Consider the following 25285-nt stretch of genomic DNA (forward strand, 5'->3'; position numbering starts at 1 on the left):
GAGTAAATATTTGAGAAAGTATGAATAATAAGCATATGCTTTTACCGGAAAATAGACTACTTAACGATAAATTAACAACTTCAAATAACGAGCTAGTAACGTTAAGTAGTCACGGCCCCAGCGCTGATTGCCTGTGAGTGAGACAACGCTAACTAGCCAATGGGAGCGTAGAACGTCTCTTTGAATAACGGGGCGTGGTTTTGGCGTAACTGCGTTGGGAAAAGAAAGACTCTTCCCAAGTCCCTAATGGACATGTGCAGATATATGCTAGTAGAACACGCCAATAGGAGCTCGTGCTTGGCTCTGCCCACCTCCTTGCTTGTTCTGCCTACTATGACTAATTTGTTACAATTGGAAACGACAGGCTGTGGTTTATCTTGGTTTACGTATAAAATATTTGTTTTTACTGACTCGACACTTCCGGATTGGAGTCTGGACCGCGGTGGGCGCAGTTCCCCAGAGTTGTCAGTTTGCTGGTAAACTGTTGAGGTTGTTATACACTGTCAATAACACCTCGTCATTAAAATAAGGTAATTGAATCTTACTGGTTTAGCGCACCGCTGACTTCTTGCTACTAGTAACTAGCATAGCTCGTGTATGAATAGCTACTGTTCGCGCAGGGTGGTAGATGTGAAATGTCGCTATCCCGCTTGTCAAATAGCTGGCGGCTAACGTTAGCAATTACTATTTTCTTACGACTAAACAACGACGAGTAAATCAAAGCCTTGATATAGAATATAATTAGCTGCTAGCAACCAACGTAGCTTCTGAATGTCTAACGTTAAGTATGTCCGAGAATTTGTTGGATAACCTTCAAAATAAAACCCTATTTAATATTTGTGTCCCACATAGATGGAAGGAGATGAGTGTGGGAGGTTTCCTCCAGAACCATCGGAGGGTAAATCACAGAGGGGAAGTGTGGCCTCCTCAGTCACCCGCGGTCAGTTCCCTTTCTTTCAGTCTGGTGTTTACAATGTAATATTGCTTTGTCCCTCTGTGTTTTCATATTTGGAAGATCCAAGATTGTGTTTTGCCTTAATGTTAGTGTTATTTCAACTTCCCTCCGTGTGTTTTCTCCTACAGCTCAAGATGTGCTTGTGTACCTTGTGGGTGACAGTGCTGTACACCTGTGTGTGGAAGGGGTTGGCTGTGTGAGTGTCCAGGAGCTAGGCCACAGTGTCAGGGAGGCTCTCCACATTCCTGATTCTGCAATGGATGTCTTTGCCTTCTGGCTCTGCTCTCCTCTGCTCGGTAATGACAGTGCTCTCTGTAATGCACCACTCTTCCTCCTCCCCTAGCCCTCAAACTGCTGTGCTGCACATGCTGTGCTGTTGTTTTAATATAAACAACTGGGTCATTAATTTGACATTTATGCTGATTTAATCAGGGGGAGGGCTGATTTGTATTACAAAGGAATAGTGTTGTGGCTGGTCTAGTACCATGGCTCACTGTATCATGTAGAGGTTGACCAATTAATCGGAATGGCCGATTTAATTAGGGCCGATTTCAAGTTTTCATAAGTTCCGGAAATCTGTATTTTTGGATGCCGATTTTTGCCGAATTATTAGACTTTAGGGATGCCACCCGTTAGATAAAATACCGAACGGTTCCGTATTTCACTGAAATAATAAACGTTTTGTTTTCAAAATTATAATTTCTGGATTCGACCACATTAATGACCAATGGCTCGTATTTATGTGTGGTATTATGTTTAAGTCTATGATTTGATAGAGCAGTCTGAGCGATGGTAGGCAGCAGCAGGCTTTTAAGCATTCATTCAAACAGCACTTTTGTGCGTTTTGCCAGCAGCTCTTTGCAAGCACAGCACTGTTTATGACTTCAAGCCTATCAGCTTAATGGCTGGTGTAACCGATGTGAAATGGCTAGCTAGTCAGCGGGGTGCGTGCTAATAGCGTTTCAAATGTCACTCGCTCTGAGACTTGGAGTAGTTGTTCCCCTTGCTCTGCATGGGTAACGCTGCTTCGAAGGTGGCTTGTCGTTGTGTTCCTGGTTCGATCCCAGGTAGGGGCGAGGAGAGGGACGGAAGCTAAAATGTTACACTGGTAATACTAAAGTGCATATAAGAACATCCAATAGTCAAAGTATATGAAATACAAATGGTATAGAGAGAAGTAGTATTTATAGGACTATATTAACTACAACCTAAAACCTCTTACCTTGGAATATTGAAGTCTCATGTTAAAAGGAACCACCAGCTTTCAAATGTTCCCATGTTCTGAGCAAGGAACTCAAACGTTACATGGCACATATTGCCATATTTTTTACATGGCACATATTGCACTTTTACTTCTCCAACACCTTGTTTTTGCATTATTTAAACCAAATTGAACATTTATTTATTTGAGGCTAAATAGATTTTTATTGATGGTTTATATTAAGATAAAATAAGTGTTAATTCAGTATTGTTGTAATTGTCATTTATTACAAATACATTTTTAAAAATTGTCCGATTATAATAAATAAAAAAATTTGGTCCTCCAATAATCGGTATAGGTGTTGAAAAATCATAATCGGTCGACCTCTAGTATCATGTATGTGTGGAGATTGTAGAGAGCCCTTGGGCCATAAGTGGAACGCTGCCCGTTTGTATGCTTCTCTCTTCAACTACTGTCATGTTGGAAGATTGGCATTGTTTGTAAAATATGGAAGAGATCACTACAGCAAAATTAGTCTAGGCCAATTCTATAGCTTGTGACTGTAGTGTGAAAGATTAGCATGCTTTGTTATGCCAATCATTTGATCTCTGTCATACCATGAGAATGTTTATTCATCCTTTCATAAATAAGGACATTTGGTTGTCTGCATCCTGCCTTTTCCTCCTCTCTCAGAACTGCAGTTAAAGCCGAAGCATCAGCCTTACAAACTGTGCCGCCAGTGGCAGGACCTTCTGTATCGATTCACTGAGGCCTCGGAGGAAGACATATCTCAAGGTGAGACTGCCTGTGTCTCTGTGTGTAGGGATGAATGTTACAAAAAACACTTTTTTATTTTAAATTTGTTTCTGTATTTTGAGCAGATTCATATTTTGTCTCCCATGTTATTTTCCCCCAATTGTTACATTCTTTTCAGCCCCACTGCTGAATTCATATTGCTTTGTCAACATGACTTCCTGTTAACTCTGACCCAACATCACTAATCCTAAACTGTACATCTGCCATCATATAAAATGTTCTGTAATACCCTCATGCTGTATTCTTTCGTTTCTCCAGATGAGCCGAGCCTGCAGTACAGAAGGAATGTGTTTTATCCCAAGTCTAAAGAGCTGCAGGTACTACTTGTTCCATTTTCTCAAACTTTACATGAACCTGCTGGGGAAAACATTTTCCTTAATATCAGTAAGGTTGTATTGTCAAATGGATAGATTATACTTTCTTGGTCGTAGACACATACCCCGAGTACTCTAGCACCAACCCTCAGAAAAGATGCTGAGATTGGTCAAATCATTTCTGTAAAATCTCCTTCCGTTATTTTGTTTCTATGTTTTCCAAAAACTGTTAAATATCTGCTCTGAATTAAGATTCAACAATGTCTACATAACAAATGGGGTGTCAGCTATGACATGAAACATTAACTTTGAAAAAGTATATTTTGGTTATTGAACTACAGTAGTCTAAGTGAAGGTGATTTACACCCGGTAATGGAATTTCATGAGTCCCTAATCTGTACTATACATCACATTTTATATAGCCCTTCTTACATCAGCTGACATATCAGTGCTGTACAGAAACCCAGCCTAAAATGGCAAGCAATGCAGGGGTAGAAGCACGGTGGCTAGGGAAAAACTCCCTAGAAAGGCCAAAACCTAGAGAGGAACCAGGCTATGAGTGGTGGCCAGTCCTCTTCTGACTGTGCCAGGTGGAGATTATAACAGAACATGGCCAAGATGTTCACATTTTCATAAATGACCAGCATGGTCAAAAAATGGTAATCATAGTGAACAGGTCAAGGTTCCATAGCCGCAGGCAGAACAGTTGAAACTGGAGCAGCAGCACGGCCAGGTGGACTGGGGACAACAAGGAGTCATCATGCCAGGTAGTCCTGATGCATGGTCCTAGGGCTCAGGTCCTCCGAAAGAGAGAATTTAAGTATGCTCTCTCCAATTAACATAGGACACCGGATAAGCCAGGAGAAATACTCCTGATATAAGACTAACCCTAGCCCCCCGACACATAACCATAATTATGCTGCAGTAGTTTATGAATGTCCTTCTCTTCATGGTATCTTTTAAATGGGTAGAAAAAGCGTGAATATGCTATCCTCCTTTGCATATTTGGGTATATTTCTACACACTGGCTATTATTTTAATGAGATCTGTCCCTAAACAAGACCACATTTATTTGGACTGGATCAAATCTGACCCATCAAGGTAAATTACAATAGAGTACGGTATTGTGTTCTGAACTTTACTCTACTGTACATTACTATGAGTCTTTACTGTACTAAACAATACTCTAATTTACTGTCCAAGCTTGTGAACACAACTGTGGTTTGATTACTAATGATTTCCAATTATAGCCAATTCAGTTGCTGAAATTCCGTTACCAAATTGTTAACGGAATTGAGTTTTAATCACTTAATTCATCAACAAAATTGATATCAGTAAAAACACTAATTGATAGGTCTGCCTTGAACTTTCATTATCCTTCCTCATGAGGGAGAGAAATTAGAAAATATCTTATATGTGGGGTTTTGGTAATGGAATTTTTCTTAAACTTACAGAAGGCAGAACAATTTTAACTAAATGTGTTTATTTGTTGACATGGGTCTTCAACATTGTTTTAGATTTATTTGACACTCAATTTGAGATGTTCTTATGAACTTCACATGTTGGTGCTCATGGGTTCTTTTACATGGAAATTACCCAAATTCCCTTGTTTCTGTTTGCATCCTCCTTTATTCCACCTGTCATTGCATGGCCTTTCCCTCTAGATTGAAGACGAGGGGGTGTTGAGACTCCTTTATGATGAGGCACGGGTTAACATCCTCGCGGGCCGCTTCCCCTGTGACCCTGAGACTTGGATGGGTTTGGGCGCACTGTCTTTTGCTCTGGAGCTGGGAATTGGTCTGGATGACCAGAAAGCCACTGCTGCTTTAAGGTAAACTATACCAGGGATTTGAACATCTGCCTCTTGCTGGAGTTATGTTGTATAACTCATTTTTTTTCAATACTTGGCTGCATACCCTGATTATTGCCCCTCTTCTCCCAACTCACTCAGGGAGAAGAAGCTGATATCCTTCCTGCCTGTGCATGTTTCAGGGGGAGGTGGGGGGCTGTTTTCTACCCTGAGGGGGAAAGGGGGCCGTCAGGCAGGGCTAGAGCATAACCTTTTGGAGGAATATCGCAAGATCAGCACCTCAGGCAGCACCCCCCTGGAGCCCACTCAGCATCTACGCCAGTACCTCAGCACATGCCACTCTCTGCCTTACTACGGGTAAGGAACAAGCTGACAAAAGTGCCTCAACTGCATGGTGCATGGAACACATTCAGTTTCTATCTTCATGTGCCACTTGCATCACGTCTCGCTGGTGTTTATTTTATTTTTTTCTGGGCAGGTGTGCTTTTTTCTCGGGGGAGATCGACAAGCCAGCCCAGGGTATTCTTTATAGAGCAGGACGGAAAGCTGTCAATGTGGGGATCAGTCTGGAGGGGGTGTATGTAATGGACGTCAAAGAGAAGGTGAGACCAGGAATAATTTGATAGTTAAAATTAATGGTAATTCCTTTCCATAACAAGCAGAATATTACTTTCTGTGTGATTTTAAGTATTGGCATGAACCAGAAGGATCCTTTATCAATGCAAAAATACTTTTCACTGACTGACCCAACCCTCTCCCTTTCTGCCTCTCTCACATCCTTACTCCATGACAGCACGTGCTCCTGGGCCTGCGCTTCAGTGAGCTGTCTTGGGACCACAGCTACCCTGAAGGGGAGGGTGACTCACACATCCTGTGGCTTGAATTTGATGGGGAGGAGGCTGGCACCCCTGTCAACAAGTTACTGAAGATCTACTCAAAACAAGTAATAAAACCTAACTACTCCATTTCCCATTGTGCTTTTCCTTAGTAGGCGGTCATAGATTCCCTTGACGTTACCAGAATTCCTACTAGTCTTTGTTCCCTCCTTGTACCTCTAGGCAGAGCTTATGAGCGGCCTTATCGAGTTCTGTGTTGAGCTACGTTCTGCAGCCGAAGGCGGGATGACCACGGAAACAGACGGCGCTGTCGGTCCATCCCATCAGCCTGCTGGACAGGCGGGGGGCAGTGGTGAAGGGAACGGTCGCCGTGGCAAACTGCGTAGGCAGAACAGTGTGGTCTGCAGTCGGGTCCATACACTGAACACCATCAGTTATGTGGACAACGGTTAGTCTGGGGAGGTAGAATCATGCATGCCATTAATTTAGTCAATATTAACCATCCATATACACAAAGTATGTGGACACCCCTTCAAATTAGTGGATTTGGCCATTTCAGCCACACCGTTGCTGACCAACGTATAAAATCGATCAGACATGCAATCTCCATAAACATGGACAGTAGACTGGCCTGTACTGAAGAGCTCAGTGACTTTCAATGTGGCACCGTCATAGGATACGACCTTTCCAACAAGTCAGTTCATCAAATGTCTGCCCTGCTAGAGCTGCCGCTGTCAACTGTAAGTGCTGCTATTGTTGATCCGAGACGTTTCCACTTTACAACGGCTCAGCCACAAAGTGGTAGGCCACACAAATTTGCAGAACCGGCCCACCGTAAAAAAATGTCTCATCAGTTGCAACAATCACTACAGAGTTCCAAACTGCCTCTGGAAGTAACGTCAACACAAGAACTGTTCATCGGGAGCTTCATGAAATGGGTTTCCATGGCCGAGCAGCCACACACAAGCCTAAGATACCATGCTCAATGCCAAGCGTCGGCTGGCGTGGTGTAAAGCTCGCCGCCATTGAACTCTGGAGCAGAAGAAACACGTTCTCTGGAGTGATGAATCGCACTTCACCGTCTGGCGGACAAATCTGGTTTTGGCGGATGCCAGGAGAACGTTAACTGTAAAGTTTGGTGGAGGTGTAATAATGGTCGGGGGCTGTTTTCCATGTTTCAGGCTAGGCCCGTTCGTTCCAGTGAAGGGAAATCTTAACGCTATGATTCTGTGCTTCAAATTTTGTGACAACAGTTTGGGGGAAGTCCCTTTCCAGCATAATTTAAATATTTCTTCTTAATTGCCCATGTGCACAAAGGGAGGTCTAAACAGAAATGGTTTGTCAAGATCGATGTAGAAGGACTTGATTGGCCTGCACAGAGCCCTCACCTCAACCCCCATCGAACACCTTTGGGATGAATTGGAACCCCGACTGCGAGCCAGGCCTAATTACCCAACATCAGTGCTCGAACCTCACTCATGCCCTTGTGGTTGAATGGAAGCAAATCCCCGCAGCAATGTTCCAACATCTAGTGGAAAGCCTTCCAAGAAGAGTGGAGGCTGTTATAGCAGCAAAGGGGGGACCATATTAATGCCAATGATTTTGGAATGAGACATTTGATGAGCAGGTGTCCACATTCTTTTGGCCAGGTAGTGTAAGTGTCACTTGTTTGATGTAAGGTTGTAAAACTAACTGTTAAATGTATTTGTTGACACGGCAGGTAAAGAAATCAAACGTCTGAAACCAAAGCGGGCTGCTTCCTTCTTCACCAGGCAGGCACAGCCACCAACATATTCCGCAGTACAGGTGCAAGAGAGTTTGGAGCAACGGTGATCCTCCATCTCCAGTATAGGCACTGCTCTATGCTAACTGGAGACCAAAACTGAACATGGATGTTACGATTGCGAGAGGAACAAGATATGCAAAGAGTTGGCATTTATCTTGTTTGTGAAAACACAATGGACCAAGAGTGGGATTTAAGTGTGAATAAATATTTATGCATATTTGTGTGTGTATATGAAGTTAGATGAGAATATTGGCATTCTTTAGGTGCTGCAAAGTGATGTCGTTGCTTCACAGGTCAAGTTGAACCGGCTACCTATTGGTAGTTTTAATATGAAACTGTGGAGTGATGGTAACATGCACAGTTGCACCACTTTGTATTTTTACCTTTGATAAGGGACCTTTTTACTGTTCTCCCTCAGATGGAATTGATCTACTATGACAGTATCACCCATTGAGACGTATGCAACACTCTTGGGAAAGGAGGGTGATATTGAAGGCTCTGCAACTATATTGCTCAAACCTCAGTCTCTGTACCAAAACAAACATGTCTCCTGCAGTAGTCTATGATGCTATGTGCTAAACATACAGTCCATGATGACCATGAGAGACTGAATCGGTGTCCTCCTCCCAGAAATCACAAGGTCAACCATATTCCAGACTGCACCCTTTTCCAAGTGGGTTTAGATTTCACTTTTTGTTATTGTTATATTGTACAACATGCAAGGGCAGTTTGACTTAGGAGCTATCCATTCAAAAATAGGATGTTTTCTGCTGGCATCTTCTCAGTGTCAGTTTGAGAGGCGTGATTCTACTGTGTATCTCTGATGCAATTTAGTGTTAATACAAATGGAAGAATGTGGTTTCCACTGTTATAACTGATTGTCAATTATGCAAACTTACAAAGTAATCAGAACAACAAAATGGTCAAATTCATTGTTCCTAAGTCAAGCTCTTCTTTTAAAGCAATTGTAGTGTACTTTTTTTTTTTTTTGTGCACATGACTATCTTAGACTGTACTGTTGCTATCTGAAATACTGTAGTGTTTTTACATTGGGTAATTATTGATATTATTGGAGTAATACCTTTTGACTCTCATACACCAATCTGTCTTTCTCACACAAATTAGGCATTGGGTAATTTGAAGCCTTATTCATTCACAATGTAGTCTCTGTATAAAAAGACCAAGTGCCTTTTGTTTCAGTATTAATTTGGCATTGAGAGACTAACCTGGTATTTGTGTCGCCTTGTTTGTCTGTTAAAAACATGATCATCAGAATGTTACTATATTCCTTTGTATCTGCTCGTTTTGCTATAAATTTACATGACCTCGTGTGTACACATTGAGACAGTCAAATATATCAAACCCTTTTTAACTTCACTGTTTTCTTTGTAATTTCTATAATGTGCACTACCAAGCTAAACAAGTGGCTGTAGGTTTAGTCAAACCCATAATACATTTTTATTCAGCTTTATACTGTTTTGACAAAACGGTGAAACTGAGATTTTTATATTTTTATTTGAAACTTTTTTCTGTTCATTTTTACAATAAAAACGTTTGTCCATATCCGAGCCTTAATGTCTTGATTTTGTGTTCCTTGAGTCCTTGCTGCCACCTACTGGCTCGTGTTTTACAAGCATCTCGTCATGACAGTACGGTAATTCTCTTGCAGGTTTGGTAGTGTCGGGGAACATAGTTGGTTGTCTGTTTGGGTGGCTGTCAGTTGTATTTAGCTAGCTATTACTTTGTTTGTTTCGCAGATATTCGGTCGAAATGGACGGGGATATTAATGCTACGGCTCCGGGCACCACCCCACCTGACTCCGACCCAGCGCGGAAGCGCAGAGTGCACGGTATGTTGAAGCTCTACTACGGGCTGAACGAGGAAGGAAAGACCGTGGATCAAGCTGAGTCCATGGATCCTTGCGATATCAACGGGCCGCATTTCGATCCTGAGGTTTATCTCAATAAGGTAAAATCCAGTTTCTGTGTATTGATGCGACATATTTAGTTTGCTATTCACTGACCATAAGACAATAAGTGAAAGGCAAAACTTGCTTTTACAGTGGCAAAGGATTGATATTATTTTACCGTACAAGGGAGCCAACTGCTTGTCTATCACTGGTGTCACCAAATGGTGTATATAAACAAGACCCTGGATTGCTGACGCAATGTATTAGCCAATGACAGGCTTCCAAGGCACCGGTCGGCCATATTGGCACTCCCCAGAAGACGCAGTCTTCCATAGGAAAGAATATAATTCTTCTACAGTATTTTAATTAAATGTATTGTAAAAATGACATGCATTTAAGTATTTTTTTGTTGTAGTGGGAACAGAAAGATTTGAACTTTCCAAAAATGATACTTTGCTTGTATATACCCTACCGTTCAAAAGTTTGGGGTCATTAAGAAATGTTGTTTTGAAAGAAAATCACACTTTTGTCGATTTAAAATAACATCAAATTGATCAGCAATACAGTGTAGACATTGTTAATGTTGTAAATTACTATTGTAGCTGGAAACGGCAGATTTTTTATGGAATATCTACATAGGCGTACAGAGGCCCATTATCAGCAACCATCACTCCTGTGTTCCAATGACATGTTGTGTTAGCTAATACAAGTTTATCATTTTAAAAGGCTAATTGATCATTAGAAAACCCTTTGCAATTATGTTAGCACAGCTGAAAACTTTTGTTCTGATTAAAGAAGCAATAAAACAATAGTCATTTACAACATTAACAATGTCTACACTGTATTGCTGATCAATTTGATGTTATTTGTAGGGACAAAAAAAAATTGCTTTTCTTTAAAAAACAAGGACATTTCTAAGTTACCCCAAACTTTTGAACGGTAGTGTATATGTATATCTAATTTGTATGGTATCATTTAAAAGTATGCATTAAGGTGTCTGTAATGGAATAAACGTGACAAAAGCAAATTTAGACATTAATAAATACATTTATATAGCTTCCTAAATATGTTTTACAATGGTGAGGGAGTGCCAAAATAGAGGCTACAAAACACCTGTCATCTAGTGTATATAGAAATGATTGGTGTCATCCAGGTAGTACAGTAGCTGTCGGTTGTCTTCAAAACTGACCTTTGAGTCCTACTGGTGTCTGCAGCTCAGGAGAGAATGTTCCCTTGGAGAGCTGATGGACCAGGAGACCTGCATGGTCAAGCAGATCCGCTCCCTGGACAGTGACATGCAGACATTGGTGTATGAGAACTACAACAAGTTCATCTCTGCCACAGGTAAGACAATAGGTGCTAGTGTATGCAATGCGTTGGACATCATGTTGTTGAATTGGATCATGTAGGTCTCACTCTGTTCTGTGCACATACTGTACCATGTGATGAATTAATGAATGTCCTCATCTTCTCCTACTAGACACAATCAGAAAAATGAAGAATGATTTTAAGAAGATGGAGGATGAAATGGACTGTCTCTCTACCAACATGGCTTCTATCACAGATTTCAGTGCACGCATCAGTGGGACTCTTCAGGACCAGCATGCACAGATCACCAAACTGTCAGGTTGGTAATGAAACCCGAGGTGACGCCTCCACCGCCTGAAATGAAAACTAGATAAACAAATCATATTTCTTGGTCATATATCTATCAGTGTAAGACTACTTGTGTGGACTGTGAACCACTTCATAATACGCTACTACTAATTATGTATATTGCTGATGCTATGTATTGGCCATTGAGTCTTTGAAGCCATCAGTTGGCCATATTGACACTCCCCGGTAGGAGCAGTCCTCCACAGGAATGAATTGAATTCTACAGTATTTCAATTAAATGTTTTAAGGACAAAAGTACTTAAGTAATTTTTATTGAAGTGATTTTTATTGAAATACTTGAAGGACAATGTTTTTATATACATTTTACATTTTATTTTTATGTTTAGCTCACATAATATCATTAAAGTATGCATGTAGCTGTCTGTAATAGAGTAAATGTGTCAATAACGAATGTAGACATTAATAAATGCATTTTTATAGCTTCATAATGGAGGACGAGTACCAAGATTGCTGGGCAGTGTCTTCAATACAGAAGAGTCAATATGACTCAGTCATCCAGGGTTTATACTCATTATTGGCTACTACAGTGTTAAAGACAGGCAGCCCAATTCTGATATTTTTTTCACAAATTGGTCATTTGACCATCAGATCAGCTCTGAAAAAAATGTGATTGGTGAAAAGACCAATTAGTGGGAAAAATATTTGAATTGGGCAGCCTGTCTAAACGCAGCCCCCCCCCCCCATCCCTCACCCAGGAGTCCACACTCTCCTGAGGAAGCTGCAGTTCCTGTTTGAGCTGCCTGCCAGGCTGAATAAGTGCCTGGAGCTGCAGGCCTATGCCCAGGCAGTGAGCTCCCATCGTCGTGCCCGCTGCGTGCTGCAGCAGTACAGCCACATGCCCTCCTTCAGGGGCATCCAGGATGACTGTCATGCCATCATGGACAAGTTGGCACAGGAACTTAGGCAGAAATTCAGGTAACATTCAGTTGGTATTCACTTTGGTATGGTTGCAAAACAATGGTGTTTTAATTTTAATTTCTGGTTCATATTATATAGCAGTAGCTAGGTTTCCATTCACATAAAGAAAATATGTGCATATTCCCACCAGTGGTGTGTTTCCACCAAATTGACTTCTTGTGGATTAAAAATCAGTGCTTGATGATGTAGTGCACACAAAATGTACTTTTTCACTTTCGTTTTCATGTACCAAATAAAAATATAAAGTTGGGTTTCCATCGTATTTTCAGCTCTACCGATAGTTTTGTAAAAAAAAAAATATCTCATCAAGCACACTGTATCTGTGAGCTGTTGACATGCGCTCTAGTCAACAGCTCACAGATACAGTGTGGTTGATGAGATTACTATGGATACGAGCGAGAATATTTTTATTTGTCAAATGGCAGTCGAGCATCTATCATCATGTCAATAAGACCCTCGATATTTATTGGAAAAGAGCATCGAGCTCGTCACCGTGCACTTTCAGCACCCTATGAGTTCATAAAAACATATTTGATCTGTAGCCTAATAAACTGCATGATTTCCCGAGTCGTAGTGGGAGGACCACACCATATCATCGCAAGTTTACTTCGATATGATGGTTATTCTATTAATATTTGTGCATAAAGGCGTTTCTACTGCCATTTCTCACATAATTCATTTTAATTAACAAAAAGATCCCACCATGTCACCATTTATAAAATTTAATCTAAACTTCCTGTTTCCATCACAGCTGTCGTGATTTTGTTTTGTACGTTATGACTTTACTCGCATAAAAATTGTGGATGGAAACGTGGTTAATACTAAACTATAACTGCATGAATGCTTAATCTTTGTTTGGTGTTGCATGTGTTTGCAGAGATGGAGGTTCGAGTGCGAAGGACCTTTCAGAGTGTGTGGAGCTTCTGCTGCAGCTGGATGAGCCGGCAGAGGAACTCTGTGACAAGTTCCTGACTCACGCACAGTCACGATTGGAAGCAGACCTCCTAGGACTGGAAGCGGAGCTGAGACCACCATTGTCCTCTGGACCCACAGCAGTGACAGATCCCTACACTGGCCCCGCCCGCAGATTGTCAGTTGAACCCACTGCTGGATCTCCCACTGGCGCCTCCTCTCTAAACAATCCCTTCCTCTCTCCCAGCTCAAGGACTGATATTTTGGAATTCATAGACAGAGGTTGCAATGAATTCGTTAGCAGCCTTTGCTTGGTCATTGCCTCGTACCAAGAGTTGTTTGTCAACCGTCCGCAAGAGGGTGAGCTGGCCTCCAAAAACATCCCCCAGATGGCTATTGGCAAGCTGCATGCTTTTGTGGATGCACTAGCCACCCGCTACTTCTCCCTGGTTGAGAGGAGGATACAGGAGGAGAAAAGTGTTGGAGACAACTCTCTCCTGGTCCGGGCTCTGGATCGTTTCCACCGCAGGCTCCAGGCCGTGGCCAAACTGCTGCCTGGGTCTGCTGTGCCCAGCCAGGGGACTGAGATCGTAGTGCGAGCAGCCAGGGAGAGGATCAAGCAGTACCTGGCAGCCCTGCAGAGCTTCTACCTGAACAGCCTGACAGACGTGAGGCAGGCCCTAGCAGCCCCTCGGCTGGGTGGAAGCTCTGCCGGAGGTGGGTCTCATCTAGGGGGGCCAGCCACTGGGAAAGATGCTCCGGCCAGCTTGCCAGAGCTCCTCTCCACTCTGTCTGCCTCCATTCTCAATCAGATCAAGTCAGTCCTGGCATCCGTGCACCTTTTTACTGCAAAGGACATCACCTTCTCCAACAAGACTTACTTCAAGGTGAGCTAGATGAATATTCATGCTATTGGTGGTTAGTTAGTTGGCCCCATGTATTTTTTTAATGCCATTTATGTTACGAACTGTATGTTAACATTGACATCCCGGTTGCATCTTTTTCTCCTCTCTCTCTTTCTTCAGGGGGAGTTTTGTAGCCACGGTGTGCGTGAGAGCCTGGTGGTTAACTTCATTAAGTTTGTGTGCCAGTCCTCACGTCAGTTCTGTGAGAGTGCAGGAGACCGGGGCGGCTCTACACCCCCTGCCCTCCTACTGCTGCTGTCACGCCTCTGCCTGGACTATGAAACCTCCACCATCACCTACATCCTCACCCTCACAGACGAACAGTTTCTTGTGCAGGTAAATGTGCCAATGAACCTCTGAAGATTTCTTGAAGACAATTGATGGGAATGTAAGAAAAAAATGTGCAAATGATAAGTCCTCTTTAGTCATGAGAAATGTGTATCACATGCTACTACAAATGCTGTTATATTCTCTCTTGTGTTCACAGCATCACTCTCCTGTAACTGCAGTCACAGCTTTATGTGGAGAGGCCAGAGAGGCAGCACAGAAGCTACTGAACCATTATGTCAAGGTACACATTTTCCCACCTTCTTACCAACAAATGACTATTTCTGCAAATGGCCACTTCAGGCCTCGTCCTTCTATTTCTCTGCTGACCCCTTCTCTGTTGCTGTGGACAGGTTCAGGGCCTGATCATATCCCAGATGCTGAGAAAGAGTGTGGAGACACGAGACTGGGTCAACACCATCGAGCCACGGAATGTCCGTGCTGTGATGAAGAGAGTGGTGGAGGATACCACCTCTATTGATGTGCAGGTAATGCCCGTATCTATTTAAAACCATTTGGTAAACATGCTTTACACTGTGGGTAAATTGTAATTACTGTATAATTGTGAGTGGACAAAAGCAACATCAGTGCTAGGAATCTTAACAGCTTTACTACCTCCCTGATCTGTCTCTCCCTGTGTTGCCCTACAGGTGGGTCTTCTCTATGAGGAGGGGGTGAGGAAAGCCCACAGCAGTGACTCCAGCAAAAGGACCTTCTCCGTCTATAGCAGTTCGAGGCAGCAAACCCGCTACGCCCCTAGCTACACACCTAGGTACCTGAACGACAGTTGCCTAACACACTATGTTTATAATAACATAATATACACTGCATCACAATGTGTGGAGGTTTGGCAGAGGCAGGGTCAGTCAAATCGTAGGATGATTGCTATCTTCCCCAATGGATAAAGATTTAAGAATGGTTTTGTCTTTCTGCAGTGCTCCTATGGATACCAATCTCCTGAGTAATATACACAAGCTCTTCTCTGAGCGGGTTGAAATATTCAGTCCTGTGGAGTTTAACAAGGTGGGTAGTGAGTGGGTTGGACACAGAGCTCTGGTTTCCTGCCCCCCCTCCATTAGCCTTTTTATTGCCTCAACTCTTTCTGTCTTGATCTCTCTGCTCTCAGGTCTCTGTGTTGACGGGAATCATAAAGATCAGTCTGAAGACGTTCCTGGAGTGTGTCCGCCTGCGTACCTTTGGTCGTTATGGCCTGCAACAGATTCAGGTGGACTGCCACTACCTGCAGATGTACCTCTGGCGCTTCGTCTCAGATGAGAACCTGGTCCACTTCCTGCTCGATGAGATAGTGGGCAGCACTGCCCACCGCTGTCTGGACCCCGCTCCCATGGAGCAGAGCGTCATCGAGGTCATCTGTGAGAGAGGTTAAAGGCTTGAGGTCACATTGGTTGAGGAACTGGAGTTTAAAACCAAAAAAAAGAACATTGAAGTCAACTGAACTGGAAGACTTAAAAAATAGGTATTTTGCTGGACACACTGGATTCCCATGATGTAAATGTGGTATCAGTAGGAGGATTAAGGTTACTTACTATTGCTGCATGTAGACACCTAGACCAATTCTGATCTTTAATTGATATTTTTACCAATCGGATCAGCTCTGAAAAAGATCTGATTTGAAATAACCTAGTGTGGCAGGCATAAAAAGACGCCTGAGCGGAGTTCCCACATCTGTTTTTTCAGGGGAAACGGAAGCTTTGGTTAAAAATATTGTATCCCTGAAAAATGGGAAACATCCACTTTGTACCAACCCCTTGGAGAGAGGATGTGAAAATATCTGATGCGATTGGTCAAAAGACCAATTAGTGGAATAAGTATCAGAATTGGGTTGCCTGTTTAAATTATGATGTTTGGGTGGGGTGCATCTATAATCATTTGTTTGCTAATTACTAAAATTGTAACGTGGTAATATGGTGTAATAAAAAAAGTTACATTCATAAACAGATGAGGTACTGAGTTGCCTCTCCTACCTTCAAGGTCATGTGATCTCAATTATTTTGTTTTTCAATTTATTTTTCAATCATGATTGATTGATCGTAGTTTGAATCAATGACTGGAATCATTGGAAATGTGTAACATCGGTACTTCCATAAATTTCATAAGCATGAGTCCCGTCTCTAGCAACCAATAAGCGCGCAGTCGAGTAAAAAGGTGTACAGTCGGAATTTGACCATCACTTTTCTCGGCCGTTTAATAAAGGTGGTCACCGCCCTAGCGTAAATTTGATTGGTTTTAACACTCCCTTCCACGCGCTTCTGATGGCCATGGCTTAATCTCATTGGTTTAGAGATGGGATATGTTCAGAGGCGCTATTTTGGGGCGGTTCGTTGCACGCGTTCTTATGGTCGCACAGTGCTTATTGTTTGCATAGAGTATGCATACATGAGGAATACAGGTGAGTGATGCTAGAAATTATGCTACGATGAAAAACTCTTTAATATTGTTGGTTTACGTCCAGCACAAAACGGATTACTGTTCCTGGTATCTATTAAAGCACATGTAATTGTTTTTCTGCTGTGATATAACCTATATATGTTGAATAATCTGTCTATGACTTTGGTAATTCAATCGAATCGTATCCTTATTACGCTATAGAGAAACTATTTTGGCTCTGAGTTATGTTTTTATTTCTCAACATCAACAATACAGTACGACCATTACAGTCTATACTAGTCCAAATACATTGAGGCTCCGAAATGGAGCTGCCTAACCAGATTTATCTTTAGAATGCTGTCTACCAGTGTCCTCCTTTTAAAATGCTCACAGGAGACAGATCATGAAGCTAAACAAACAAAAATCCTCACAAGCAGAAAGGGAATTTGGAGGGACTTTGGGTGAGTCCAATAGTGTGTGTTTTAATAAAAATAATACTAATTTTGTATGTTCACTTTAAAAAGGGATATTGCGCAATCCCATCTCGCACCCACTCTCAGTCAGTCTTCTCAACTCACCTCACTTCTTCTCCCCTGAAGGTGCCACCTGCATCCCTGTCTTCCTGCCCCTGAAGGTGCCACCTGCATCCCTGTCTTCCTGCCCCTGAAGGTGCCACCTGCATCCCTGTCTTCCTGCCCCTGACGGTGCCACCTGCATCCCTGTCTTCCTGCCCCTGACGGTGCCACCTGCATCCCTGTCTTCCTGCCCCTGACGGTGCCACCTGCATCCCTGTCTTCCTGCCCCTGACGGTGCCACCTGCATCCCTGTCTTCCTGCCACTGACGGTGCCACCTGCATCCCTGTCTTCCTGCCCCTGACGGTGCCACCTGCATCCCTGTCTTCCTGCCCCTGACGGACTTCTGGTCCCCACAAGAATAGTTAAACACGTCCATGGGGGCCGCCATCTTTATGCACCTCCACTATTCACAAAAAGTGACATTAGCTGATGAAGATGATCTCCTAAACCTGTGTTTACCACAGACTTTATTTTTGGCATTTATAGAAACACCCTTCAAAAACGAAATTCCTAAATTGCCCAACGAACCATGGCGGATTTAGTTCCCATAAAAAGACTCCATTACTATTGCTCTCTATAGTAATGCTTTTTAAGCAGTGGGTTCCAATGTCAATCGTCAGTTACCCCTGTGTGTGTATAGTTTCAATTTCTGGCAGGTTTGATTGATCTGGGTGGAAGGAGTTAACTGGTTATGTTTTCCTTTTATCTACTGCCAGGTGTCCTTGACCTTGAGCTATGCATGCCGTTGGTCCAAAGACTAATTTATATTTTTGTAAGTTACTCAGTCCAAACTCTACCTCTTTTTTTATGATTCCCTCTCCCAACTAATTCTTGTTTTTGTATCTCTTTCTCTCTCTGAACTCCCAGCCTTTCTAGCTCTGTTTCTATCGTTCTATCTTCCTCTACAGGTTTTCATGCCCTGTGCTGTTGACATTGCCACTATAGCTAGGGATGCCCCTGGAGTATCTCTTTGAGCTGTTGTTGCACCTGGCAGTGTGTGCTATTGGGGTGTCATTCCTCCTCTCCCCCTACCTCTACATATGCTCCTTCTGGGCCCCTCACCATGCCCTCGCCCAGGGGGGAAACACAGGTGAATGTGGAGGATTAGGGAAATAATACATGGAAAATATATAGTTAACAAAATTATACATGAACATTTATCAGAGGTTTTTCTGTATAGGCTCAAGCCTGCTATATCTCACACAGGAAACCCTCTGTATGACTTATTTATGGGACGAGAGCTGAACCCGCAGATTGGAAGCTTCGATCTGAAATACTTTTGTGAGCTGAGACCAGGTCTGATTGGCTGGGTGAGTGGAAAAGGATGACAACATTTTATCAAGTTAAATGTAATTGTGTTGATATTTTTTTTTAAATCTGATCCAACATACTCTCTTCCAATTAGGTGGTGATTAACCTTGGGATGCTGATGAAAGAGGTGGAGCTACGGGACTCTGCCTCCCTGGCCATGATACTGGTCAACAGCTTCCAGCTGCTCTACGTGGCGGATGCTCTGTGGAATGAGGTGAGAGGAGGACAGTCCACAGGAACAGTCCACAGAAAATAACAGTGGTAGCAGAGTGATCTCCGATGATGATGGCAATTTAATTTGTGGTGGTACACTACGAATGTATCATTGAGCCCTGAATGAATTCATTACATTTCTGCAGTGCTGTATAATGTTTCATTTGAAAGTAGAATATGTAATATTGCAGGAGGCTGTACTAACCACCATGGACATAGTGCATGATGGCTTTGGGTTTATGTTAGCCGTTGGGGACCTGGCCTGGGTTCCTTTCACATACGGCATGCAGGCTGCCTTCCTGGTGGTGCACCCACAGTCCCTCAGTCCTCTAGAAGCCACAGCTATAGTCACATTGAATGGTAAATCAAGTTTCAAGGTGTGGGGTGGGGCAGTGTGATTGCTTCTTATTTTAATCATTTGAATATTTGGTGTATTGTATGTACCCTTATTCATGGATTGTAATTTTTTCTCTTCCTGTTTCCCTGGCATTAGGTGTTGGGTATTATATCTTCAGAAAATCCAACTCCCAGAAGAACCAATTCAGACCCTATGCATCCCAGTGTGGCATGTTGGTATTCAAATTGTTGATTAGAGTTCTGGTATCTCCTGGCATGTCAACATCCACACATTTTTTGTTAATAAACTTTTCTTAAATCAGTTTAACAGTTTTGAGAGGATAGATAGAGTTTGGTCTTCTCTGGCGACAGCTTTATTAATGTCTGTTTCAAATTGTATTTTCCATAATAGATTGAATTGCAGATATGAATACAGTGGATGGTAGAAGCATCACAGAGTAGAATCTGGGCCCATTAGAAAGAGCAGATGGGAGTGTGAATAATTTGTAATCTGAGCTCTCTCAAATGACTGCCAAAACTGAAAAAAGACTATGTTCCCCCTGTGCCTTACTGTAGACCTGGAGACTATTGCCACAGCAACGGGGAAGCGCCTTTTGGTGTCAGGCTGGTGGGGCCTCGTCCGCCACCCTAAGTACATAGGAGACCTTCTCATGGCCCTGGCATGGTCCCTGCCGTGTGGTAAGTACCTAGAAAATACATAAGATCCTCTCCTGCAGCCACCCTGCACACGTGTCCAATACCAGTGGCTGTCCCGGAATAGAATGTCAGTGATACACTATCCCTCCTACTACCGACAGTATTCTGATTCCCATGTACTATGTCTTTCCTCAGGATTCAACCATTTTCTACCTTCTATGTCGTGTACTTCACTGTCCTGCTGATACACGAGAGGCCCGTGATGAGAGGCACTGCAGGGCCAAGTATGGCCTGGCCTAGGACGCCTACTGCAGATGTGTGCCCTACAGGATATTCCCCTATGTCTACTGAGCTGAGCTGGACCGGTCAGGGCAGATCCAGGGCCCAGGGACATGCAATAGGATAGCCAGCTTTGTTGTATAAAGTGAACGTTCTGAACCTCAACAGACTGGACGAAACAAAAACTAGTGAAATGCTGTCTTTTTTCTGTCATAAAGAATATGTACTTTAAATGTGAACACTGGAGAAAATGACATTTCTAACTGGATGAGTAGACAAGACAAGCTGACATACCAGCCCAGCAGCTTTAAGTTCACAGTAGTGATGTCTGTCCTGTGAGTCTCTAACACAATTAATCTTGACCATCACCTTTTGTACTGATCTAGCCATACTTCCTCAAGATTGGACACTATGGGCCGGTTTCCCAGACAGATTAAGTCTAGTCCTGGACTAAAAAACATGCTCAATAGAGAATGTCCATTGAAAGTGCTTTTTAGTCGAGAAGTAGGCTTGATCTCTGTCCCGGCAACAAGCCCAAAACTCAATTTCAAATTAATAGATTCATCACATTTCTGTAACTGTGATGTATAAATAGCACTAATCTGAAGTATATTCAAATTATCATGACAATTTATGCATGTATTGAAATTAAGGTAATGTTGGACAATTTCTTTTAGAATGACAGTGTAGGCCTATTTCTTTAATATTGATAACTGAAATGTAAGCCGTATTAGTTTACATTACCTTTATTGCATAACTGAATTGTAATTAAAAAACAAAACAATAAACATGTCTCAATTGTAATTGCAGTTAGAATACATTTTTACAAAATAGTATACAAATACCAGGCTTGCCTTGAAAGCAAGATAATAAAGAGACTCATATTTACTTAGCTGTCATAAAATACCAAAATGTTCTTAATCTATTTCTTTAATCAACACACCCTTCGCTTTTCCTCTTCCCTTCTTCCAGCTTTCTTCAACTCTTCTCTTCTCCTTCTGCAAAGCACTCCTCTCATCCTCCCTCTTCCTGTGCTCTCTCCATAACCCAGCGGCCAGTCTTCTCACCTCCTGGGCATTGTCAGACACCCAAGCTTGAAAGAACTCACATTTCTTCCCTGCGAGGAAATACTTCTTTCTCATGTCTCCCTCTTCTCCCTCTTTGGGCAGAGCTGCCCTGGCTTGGGATAGCACCATACGGAGTTGGCTCAAAGCTGCCAAGGAGTATCCAACGACATCCTGCTTACTTCTCCCAGTCAGAATATGAGCCACAGCCTCCACAGCCCTGGCTGGGGAACTGGGGTCCTCTCGGTCAAAGTAGCCCCCGGCCAAAATGGCTGCCTCCCCTCCCTCAAGGGTCTCCTGGAGGGAGCTGAACACCCTGCCTGAGCTCAGGGCCTCGGACACAGTGAGAACCATTTGACAAAACTCCTGAGTTAAGTCTGACTCGATGACACCATTGAACAGGCGTAGGGTGAAGGTGTAGCCAAACAGTGCATCAACCAAGCCATGGCGAACAAGAGGGGATGGATGGGATGACAAGGAGCTCAGAGGTGGGATTTTGACATTGATTGGAGGCACACCAGGGATTGATTTTGGTCCCTTAGCCTTGCTCGTCTCTTTTCTGTATTTTCCCTTACACTTTCTCTGTCCCTGCTCCTTCCCTGATTTACCCACACTCTCAAGTCTTTTCCCAGAATCCTTGACTTCATTATCCGCAATGACCACAATTTGACTTTCTGCCTCTCTTTTTTCACAACTGGATAAACCTGCCACTTCTTCCTTCCGCAGACTCCCCCCCTGTCCTTTATTTGTCTTCACTGTTTCTCTTGTCCTGCTCCCTCTCTGTTCTGCTGCACCATCTCCTTCTGGTTCGCCCATCTCCTCCTTCAGTACCTCCATCAGAGCTTTCTCCCCCTCCTCGTGCTGCTCCCACCACGGTCTCCACAGGGGGACCAGAGCTCCTACAGCGCCACCCTTCACCAGACTCCTAAACTTCTCCTTCTCCTGGCTGCTCAACAGGTCCCACAATGCCTCCTCAGAGAGAGCATCGATATCCAGCCCCAAGAGCCTGTCAGCTAAGTCTAGCTCCTCGGCGTCTTCAACCCCCTCATCGACGTCTCCAACATTTGCAGAAACCACCTGCCCTGCTTCTTCATCCGTGTCTCCTAACTCTTTGAGTTTGGTTAAAATCTCCTCAATCTCCTCCACATTCCCTTCCCCAGATGATTGAATCTCTGCTAACTTGGAGAGGAGGTCTAACACCTGTGCTCTTTCCTTTGTCTCCTCACTACCTCCCATCTCCTCCTCTACAGTCTTTAAAACAGTCTCCATCCCTCCCTCTGCCCCATCTGCCATATGTCTCAGCCTTAACAGTATATCCTGCATCTTCTTCCTCCCCTCACACTCTGTTTCTCCAATATCTTTCAGCTCCTGTAACACAGACTCCTTATAGAATTCCTCTGAGCACACAGAATGATTTGTACTCCGGTAGCATTCCAGGCCACAGTAAGGTACATTGCATCGTGGACAGGTGTAGTAAGAGAGTTTGCATAAGCACAGCCCACACACTTTGCTTTGTGTTGTGGCATCTGTATGGTCTACATCTCCATCCTCTTTCCCAGTAGCTGGTGTCAGAAATTCACTGCTATTGGTGGTTCCTCTGGCAGGAAGCTCAATTCCATCTCTAGTTACAGTCTCAGGCTCTGTGTCAGGCCATTCACTGCAGTGGTGCTCATCCCTTGGTCCAATGTCTGTCAACAACTTCCGCACAGATGGAGGGATTCTCTGTCTAAGTATTTGATTCATGATTTTGGGTGGGCAAATTAGTTTCTACTTCTCATTGCATGCTGATGTAATTCTGTTGAGTGAAACGATGAACGTCCAATTTGCCTGAAAGTAAAGACAGATTTTACAACTCGAGTCCTCTCATAGAATTGAATGTATAAGATATATTATAACTTGTTTCACTACTATGGCCGTACCTTTAGAAGCCTTCTCCGTACGTCGTCAGACACATGAAAATCCCAATACTTCAATATGTAGTACAGTAATAACAATTTTTCGGCTTTTAATCAGCATAAAACTATCAAAGAACACAACATGTGCGACTAAGTACTTCGGACTAAACGTTGGTAAAACTCCTGCCGTAAATGGTTTCTGAGCTTGTCTCTATTGGATAACGTCTCCCCGTCGTAAAAACGCTCGCAAAAACAAATAACTGCCAGACACGGAAGATCGTTTCCAGTAGTTACCACATCAAGAAAGTCAAAATGGGCTATTTCGTAATAATGTATGAAAACATAAAAAAATATTTTTGGTCTTAATTTAACATATGGTTAGAAATGTGTTTAACGCTAGGGTTAGGTTTCAAATCACATGTTAAGAAGATAAATTGTAAAAAACAGGCGGGGTGTATGACTTTGTGGCTGTGGTAACTAGTGACGGCAATAGAAACTGGATAATGAAATGAGCTGCATTTAAAAGTCACAGAAAACATCAGCATCTTTCGGAACATTTCCCTCAAGATTAAATTCCCATGAAAAATTCAATTAACAGCGATGAAAAATATGTGTAAAACACCAAATCCTAAATTAACTTGCCAGTATTGAGTATTGACTACACCACAAAACAATGAACACCACTGGCGGTTGGTGGCATTTTTTTTATGAGCATGGCCTTATCTCTATTACAGCATATTGGATGACTGTCATTCATATTCCATTCACCCAGTCCAATGTAACAGTGATAGTTTTAGGCTACTGCATGAGGTTGCTAAAACATAGCCTATGAATGAAAGTTTACAATGTAGGTGCACACAGGTCAATAGAAACATTTCAGGAGACAGACAAACACATGGGTTAACAGTGACACATTCAATACCACCTTGCACACTCTTGCCTGCATCTAGCTGATCCTGGGTGTACTCATTTGTCCAACAATTGCAAAAAAGTTTCTAATGGACAAATTCAGGTAGGTTTATCCCCATTTTGTTCCATTTATTTTTTCTACAGAATTGGCAGAATGAATTACACCCCTTATCACGTGTAAACCCAGCTCACTATCATAGCAGCCATGTTGTATTCCTTCTCACATCTATGGGCTCTCCTCCTCTCACCTTTTCCCTTTGCTTGTGGACTTCAATGCACAACACATCAGCTGTATGTGACCAGGCAAAAATAACTTTCCAAGCCAAACCATATCTTAACCGCTATACACAGCCTATACCGTTGTCAACATATTAGCTAAAGTAACGTCATATGTTACAATCATGCAGTAACGTTAATGCACAGTCAGTAAGCAGTTTAGTTAGCACTTACATCCGCAGGCCCTGGTGGCAATACATTTGTAAAACCAAAAGCTTACCATGACTTGGAAGAGTTTCAGTGTTGTGTTGGATAGTCATAGCTAGCTGGCTAACATAGCATCCATTTGTTTGAGTAGGCTAAACTAGCTAGCTGCATTTGCTAGCTAAGTAAGTGAAAATGAAACAATTTTTTTTTAAACAAAATCTCTCTCTTGCGGCTCCTTCATTGTAGAGGAAATGTATTTGTTAACTGTTCAACTATTGTCTTTCTCTTTTCGAGTCAACTACTCACCACATTTGATGCACTGCAGTGCTAGCTAGCTGTAGCTTATGCTTCCAGTACTAAATTAATTATTTATCCCTTGATTGGATGGACAACATGCCAGTTCATGCTGCAAGAGCTCTGATAGGTTGGAGGACGTCCTCTGGAAGTTGCCATAATTACTATGTAAGTCTATGGAAAGGGGTCGAACCATGAGTCTCCTAGGTTTTGTATTGGAGTCAATGTACTCCGAGGAGGACGGAACGTAAGCTAAGTGAAAATGAAACTGTCCTCGGCTACACCATGGTGCTATGGTCCTGTGTGGCTCAGTCGGAAAGCATGGCGCTTGCAACGCCAAGCGTTGGGTTAACTATTGTCTTTCTCTTTCGAGTCAACTACTCACCACATTTGATGCAAGTGCTAGTAGCTGGCCCCAGCCGACCCTTGATTGGATGGAAACGCTTTTCATGGACAAAAGCGTCTGCTAAATGGGATATATTATTATTATATATATTACTATCCTACCCTGGTGCTGTTGAGGCTACTGTAGACCTTCATTGCAAAACAGTGTTTTAATCAATTATTTGGTGAC

The 25285-nt window shown here is 42.7% G+C and overlaps 3 protein-coding genes and 1 pseudogene across 4 annotated transcripts; 3 read left to right on the forward strand and 1 right to left on the reverse strand.

Moving 5' to 3' along the window:
• Window positions 1-212: 212 nt before the first annotated feature.
• On the forward strand, window positions 213-9281 carry frmd8 (FERM domain containing 8). Of its 2 annotated transcripts, none has more exons than XM_064971775.1 (11): window positions 213-530; window positions 853-940; window positions 1084-1251; window positions 2850-2951; window positions 3231-3289; window positions 4951-5117; window positions 5238-5453; window positions 5575-5698; window positions 5890-6039; window positions 6155-6394; window positions 7653-7729. In XM_064971775.1, the coding sequence occupies exons 2-10, from the start codon at window positions 853-855 to the stop codon at window positions 6383-6385; spliced, it is 1305 nt and encodes a 434-aa protein (XP_064827847.1). In that variant the 5' UTR covers window positions 213-530; the 3' UTR covers window positions 6386-6394; window positions 7653-7729. The 2 variants fall into 2 exon arrangements, with proteins under 2 accessions (XP_064827847.1, XP_064827846.1); XM_064971774.1 differs by having other exon boundaries at window positions 214-530; window positions 6155-6380; window positions 7653-9281.
• Window positions 9282-9329: 48 nt separating this feature from the next.
• On the forward strand, window positions 9330-16357 carry LOC135544284 (vacuolar protein sorting-associated protein 51 homolog). Its single transcript, XM_064971773.1, has 12 exons — window positions 9330-9367; window positions 9476-9686; window positions 10842-10971; window positions 11108-11254; window positions 12000-12219; window positions 13100-14021; window positions 14160-14375; window positions 14527-14610; window positions 14720-14854; window positions 15017-15138; window positions 15302-15389; window positions 15493-16357. Exons 2-12 carry the CDS (start codon window positions 9489-9491, stop codon window positions 15751-15753), a joined length of 2523 nt encoding a protein of 840 aa, XP_064827845.1. The 5' UTR covers window positions 9330-9367; window positions 9476-9488; the 3' UTR covers window positions 15754-16357.
• A 279-nt stretch (window positions 16358-16636) lies between these two features.
• LOC135544289 (delta(14)-sterol reductase TM7SF2-like) lies at window positions 16637-20914 on the forward strand (annotated as a pseudogene).
• LOC135544288 (zinc finger HIT domain-containing protein 2-like) lies at window positions 20846-23297 on the reverse strand. The gene is made up of 2 exons (XM_064971784.1): window positions 23110-23297; window positions 20846-23017 (listed from the first exon to the last, which is right to left on the reverse strand). The coding sequence occupies exon 2, from the start codon at window positions 22931-22933 to the stop codon at window positions 21044-21046; it is 1890 nt and encodes a 629-aa protein (XP_064827856.1). The 5' UTR covers window positions 22934-23017; window positions 23110-23297; the 3' UTR covers window positions 20846-21043.
• Between the last annotated feature and the right edge of the window lie 1988 nt (window positions 23298-25285).

The sequence above is a fragment of the Oncorhynchus masou genome, chromosome 8 (genome assembly GCF_036934945.1).
Source record: "Oncorhynchus masou masou isolate Uvic2021 chromosome 8, UVic_Omas_1.1, whole genome shotgun sequence".
NCBI classification, from domain to species: Eukaryota; Metazoa; Chordata; class Actinopteri; order Salmoniformes; family Salmonidae; genus Oncorhynchus; species Oncorhynchus masou.